At 32.1% G+C, this 6,000-nt stretch overlaps 1 protein-coding gene across 1 annotated transcript in view; it reads right to left on the bottom strand.

Annotated features, from left to right (window-relative positions):
• Window positions 1-6,000, bottom strand: part of LOC112210970 (mucin-2) — a 105,323-nt gene that overhangs the window by 8,878 nt on the left and 90,445 nt on the right. The window contains exons 3-4 of the mRNA XM_067050130.1: window positions 2,213-2,320; window positions 1,155-1,552 (exon numbers count right to left, since the gene is read on the bottom strand). Of these exons, the coding sequence (XP_066906231.1) occupies window positions 1,155-1,552; window positions 2,213-2,316 (502 nt within the window). The 5' untranslated portion in view covers window positions 2,317-2,320. The remainder of the gene's footprint in view (window positions 1-1,154; window positions 1,553-2,212; window positions 2,321-6,000) is intronic.

The following is a 6,000-nucleotide window of genomic DNA, read 5'->3' as shown; positions in this document are numbered from 1 at the left end:
AATTTGTTCTCATAGGGAGTATTTTTTTGTTATTAAAAGGTTTCTTTGTTTTCAATTTAATTTATGTATAATTTATGTCTTTTAAGTTAATTTACGAATAAATGTTTTGTCCGAGCCAGTGTTTATTTTTTTTAGTTAAGCTTTCCAACAAGGAGACTATGTCGATTTGAGGTGGCTTAACATTAATTTGATTTTTTTAGTTAAGCTTTCCAACAAGGAGACTATGTCGATTTGAGGTGGCTTAACAGTAACTAAACAATTTTGTTTAAAATAATTTTGCTATTCATCCAAATTCAATTGAATATCCGATAGATAATTATACAGGAATGTATGTTTTCTAAGACTTGTTCTGTTTAAATACGACGTGCTAAATTAGGTCATACTTTTTTTGGATAAAAACTTTCCTTTAAAAGGTTCCAGATTTATTGTACACTAAAATGTCCAGATTTGATTTTATCATTCTTATTTTCAGAATCATTTTTATTTTTGGGACATCCGAGACGACCTACAATGATGCCCAACGCTTTAAAAACCTGGCCAAAATATGAAGAATTCAATTCAGATATTGAATGTAAATTGACACAACTTTGTTTTTATGATCCTTAGCTGGAATTCGATATTTTTCTTCATGAAAACTTGTTTATTAATGGGTTTAATGTTTAACCCTAATTTTTTACACAAGGTAATTATAATAATAAATAACTTTGATAATATTCCTTTTAAATGCTTAAAAAAAAAAACTTTTTTCTTCCGATTCCTGCTTTTTCTAGTGGCCTATTTCAAAAATTAGAAAAAAGCACAAGTCATAATGAAGTAGTTCAACAAAAAAAAGTTAGCCTTCTCATCTCCAAATGATATTATTTAAAAAAAAATGTTGGGTCCATTCTGCGTCGTTATAAATCTACATAATTAATCGAAGTACCGCTTAATTATTTATTTAAATTTAATCATAAGGTTTTATAGATTAAATCAAATAAATTGGCCGCTTCAGGAAACTGGTGACAAAAGATAACATTCCACTTATATAATAGATTGCTGATTGATGGTCCCGGTGGTTGTCTAGGAATATACAAAAATAGTAGAAAACTATTTTTTACCCTTTCTTGACTGCCACTCAGACAATGTTCCTACAAGATTTTTATAATTCTACGTACCTGGTAAGAGTATGCTCCAAGAATCGTCCGGTAGCGGCATGGGCAGCTTGGGGTGGACCTTGGCCGCTTGCAACTCCCCTTTAAGAACGTTCTGTACACTCTCCAATACTTTGTGGACTCCTTCCGTGTGAGTGTTGTCAATGAGCGGCTGGGGGTCGTAGACCGGTAGCGAGTCCAGCTCGTCCCCTCCAGCGATGAGGCTCTGGATCTGGTCAAGAGTCATCAGCTTTTTCACCAGCTCGCCGTCATCGCCGAAGGAATAGAACTCGTAGCGGTCCGGGGAGAGAAGTGTCCCGGGGGTCCCGACCACCTGAGGCTTCTTCCCCGCATCCCCGTCCGTTATGTAGGTCTTCGTTCCGTTCCCGTGGTCCATTATTACTGACACTGATGTCACTACACTGAAACCAAACAACACATTATCAAGCTTTTATTGACAATGGATTTAAGTTTGTGTGTGTTTTTTTAAAAATTAATATAAATATGGAAAAATGATAGACCAAGCGCGAACAGACCCTTCTTCTGAAAGTCAAGAATACGGATATCACGAAACATTTCTAAAAATCTTAAACTAAAGGTGTAAATGCCATAATAAAGCCAGCTCTGATATACTCTGGGAAGTCTGGGCTATAGAAAGCAGAATCGAGTAATTTTAAAGGCTCTTTAAAATTAAATGAGCTATCTGGGATCAGAGCCTTAACACATGGAGGAGAAGAACCAACAGTAAACTGCTTGCAGAGACTTGTCAGTCAATATCTCATGATATGAAGGAAAGGAGGTTAACATAGACAGGAAATGAGGCTCGAAGCAATCCATCAGGTCACCTCTACACAACTATGAACGCCAGTATAGTAGGCCGAAAACTAAATGGATAGACGGAATCAACAAAGATGCGAAAGAGCTGCATGCAGCAATCTGGAAAGTAGTAGCCCAAAATAGGCAGGCGTGGAGAAGGCTGGTTCGGGCGGCCAAAGATCTACAAGGTCTGTACAGCCAATAAAAAAGAAAAAAAAAGAGATTATACAATGGAAAAGGTTGAAATACATCACTTATGGACTCACCTAGATCCTAGAAGCTTCCTGGTCTGCTCCGAGTCCACTTCATGAGGCAGAGGGACCGCATAGCCGGCAGCCAGGCACACAGCCACCCACAGCCACCTCTCCATACTCCTGTAATCATTTAATTAATAATATTAAACCAGGAATATTTGGAAATTATATTTCTTATTTTGTGAATCATTATCTTTTTTCCACAAAGTCAATTTCCTTTGGAATGAAAGCAAATTGACTATGAACGCTAGTCTTAACCACCAACTTCTAATATTTTTTTGGATCAGTTTTGTAACAATGTTTTTCCTTCTCAATTCAGTATCGTATATCTATTATCCAACTTTATAAGTTTTGTCATGCCTGAAATTTAAAACCTTCCAGATTACAAAAATGTATCAATATTAGAACAGCAACTAGTATTTAAAAAAAAATTAAATTATTAGACATTTTTGAACAGACGTTCATTTTACAGTAATTGAAGGTTAATACATCCATATTTTGGATGTAAAATTTAATTTCCAGTTAAGCTCTTTTTAAAATTGATAATTTTGTTTTGGAATTTCATTTAAGTTTATATTGTATGTATTTATTTTTTCATATAAAGTAATTAATTAATTTTGTAAGCTTGGAGAAGAAACAAAAATAAATATTAGGCCTTATCAGATATAAAAACTTTTGGCTAAATGATAAGAACTTTCATTTGATTAGTGGAACCTTCTGTTGCTTATGAAGAAAAAAATTGCTCCGGCGATAATTGGGCAGTCCGCCACAGCCAGCTATCGAACTGAACAAGCCTACTACACAAACCACAGCTCACTTGCAGTTAAGGCACGGAGCTATGTAATCTGCCATCAGAAATTGAGCTACGTGCAGCTTATATCTCGAGCTATCATCTATTGGTCATTTACTCTAGAAACCGCTTCACTTTTGGTGGACGTCATGTAAATAAATCCATTTATGGATAATATTAGCTTAGTAAACTGTACATCAAAACTTTATACTATGCACTTTACTAGGTATTATAAATAAAATATGAAATAAAATTTTAGTTTATTAAATATATTAGCTTGGTTAAGTACCGATGTAATTTATCATTATTTTTTTATTGTCATTGATTTGTGTTTATTAACGAGATTTTTTCGTTTATTTGTTATAACTTCATTTTTATTATTATTAACTTTAAACAGTGTAAGATTACCTATTTCATTTGGATTAATTATTTTATATTTTCTTGTTTGAGAGTGGTTTAGTTTATTCTTAATTAAAACAAATTTGATCCTTTTTTTTCTCTCACCTTTATTCTTTACAACTTTTCCAACGTTTCGACCCTCAGGTCATTCTCAAGGATACCTTCATATTGATGTCATTTTCTTTTTTCAAATCTTAAAAATGCAGGCTAATTGCCTTTGTCCCATCTTTAAATAAATTAATCATTAAAATAATACCATAATAACATTATAAACTTTTTGTTAGATTTCCTATTGATAATGTTTGCTAGGAAAATTAGACTTCCTACTTACTTAACCTTTTCTAAATATTTTTTCCTAGATTTAAACCTTGTTTAAAAACATTTCTTCCTTCCTTCATACACATTTGCAACTTAAAACAAAACCTACCTTCAACAGGTTAGGACTCTGTTATCACCTTATCATATAGCAATAATTTTTTAATCATTAACTTACATTTTCAATATAATTTAATTAACAATTATTACTAATTATTCTGCTTATAACACAAACATTTTTTTATTGTAAAGAATAAAGTTGAGAGAAAAAAAGGATCAAATTTGTTTTAATAAAGAACTATTTCATTTATTTAATATTTTCTTTTTAATATCAAAATAAATGCCTTATAACCCGGTTTGTATTTTTTTGTTGAATATTTGTTTAATTTAATATAAAAATTTTTTCTAAAGAACTTCCAGGGGCCTTGTGTTGGCCAATGTAATACTAATAGTTTTGTATTGGATGATTATTAATTGGTCGTATGTAATTGGTGGTTAAAAAAAGGTACAAAATAACAGAAAAAACATTCATCAGGGCTAAATCCTGGATGATCTAGTCATAGAATAACTATTTAGTGGTACCATGCTTTGTAGTGGTGAATCCTGACATCCAAAGTACTACTTTAGATTGTCTTGGATGAATCCCTGTAAAGTTATTAGTAACCAATAAATAGTTTCCCTAGTATTTTAAATCTCCCTTGACCACCACCAGGACCATCTGCCTACAAACTATAAGTCTTGTAAATTTCACTGATTAGTATAAACAATGCTGACTTTTGTATTTTTCAACTCGAATATCATGAATAGTCACCCATTACGAATCAAAAGTATACTTTGTAGTTTGTGTACTTGTATTTAAGAAGCAATATTATATATTAGCTTCCATTATGAAAAGGGATCATAAATTACTTTTTGGATTACATAGTTTAAATTTCGCTAGCCAAAACTTTATTCAGAAAGAAATTCAGTCTAGGATGGTGAGGAATATTTTTGAAAAAAAAATTTTCAATTTTTTTTTATTTTTAAAAAACTTTTTTTTTTTGGTTAACGACATTCTATACTGGTTCCTAAACTAACAGAGACTGCTAATATGTTTTCTTCCATTAAGTTCCGTTACGATCTAATCTGACAAGCTCGAACTTTGCTATCTTCTTACAGATGTCTACCTCAGCCCAACCTTCCTGCTTCTTCCAGTCAGTTCGGTATCGATTCATTTTAGTGACGTCATTCTCTAACTCAATAACTTGAAATTTCTATTTCAATCGACGTCACGTTACACTATCCATAAGATTTGAAATTCGGTGATTTTGCTCAGTGCAATATCCACTGATGGATTTGATATTTTTGTTTTAATGGATGAAATTGAAAAATAATAAAACCTTTGTATACTCGACAACTTTTGTAGCTACTATAAATCTAGTAAAGTAAAAAATACAAATAATGATACTAACAAATTCCTTTTCTATGAATCTTCTTTAGGTATCTAGCGAAATTATCAGTTGAGAATCCCAAGAGGAGATACTTCGGGATAGATGGTTTGAAGAAAATTTAGAGTACAGTTTATCTTCACACAAGATTTGTACATATTAGCAACGATTACTACAGAATTAATTTTTTTTTTCGTACCCTCCAAATTGAAAAAATAAATTATAAATAGATACAAAAGATCCTAGTTGAAGTTTCCTTTATTTTTCCACGCATGGGTACTTTAAGGGGTGTCGCAGGTGTACAGAATTAAATTCTTCTTTTAAATCTTTAAAATCTTCTTCCAGAATTAAATTTGATTCTGTACAGGTTTTTATTTTACTTTATTTACACAGTTTAGTTTTATGACAAGTTGCTCTATTATAAGATAAGTGGAGAGGACACTAAAAAGTGAAACTTTTAGTGATTATTTCCAACCATCAAATCAATTGATTTGTGAAAATTTACTAATTAGTGTTCTCTCTATGGACCCTACCACGAATATTTTATTATATTATTTGTATTATTATAACTTTATCCACATCATCAAGTTTAATTTTTTCTGTTTATTCTTTTACTGTATGCATCATCCTCTTTAAATATAGTGTAAATGGACTTAAATACTTTTCAAAGCCAAATAGAGACCGTGGGCCCCCTAACGTGTTGAACCACAAACGTGGTATTCTCGTGTCAAAAGGGTTGCCAGTTCGAATCCACTCTAGGCATGTGGACTTATATTTCGCGACGGACCCTCGGAAGAAACCTTATTTTTGCCATTCTGGCTAGAATAGATTTGCAACCTATAACAAGCCCATCTTTCCTGTTTTAAGTT

Source organism: Halyomorpha halys, unplaced genomic scaffold (genome assembly GCF_000696795.3).
Source record: "Halyomorpha halys isolate HHAL.00 unplaced genomic scaffold, Hhal_1.1 Scaffold269.1, whole genome shotgun sequence".
Taxonomy (NCBI): domain Eukaryota; kingdom Metazoa; phylum Arthropoda; class Insecta; order Hemiptera; family Pentatomidae; genus Halyomorpha; species Halyomorpha halys.
Note: the sequence above shows the minus strand (reverse complement) of the source record. Positions and strands in the feature narration are given on the sequence as shown.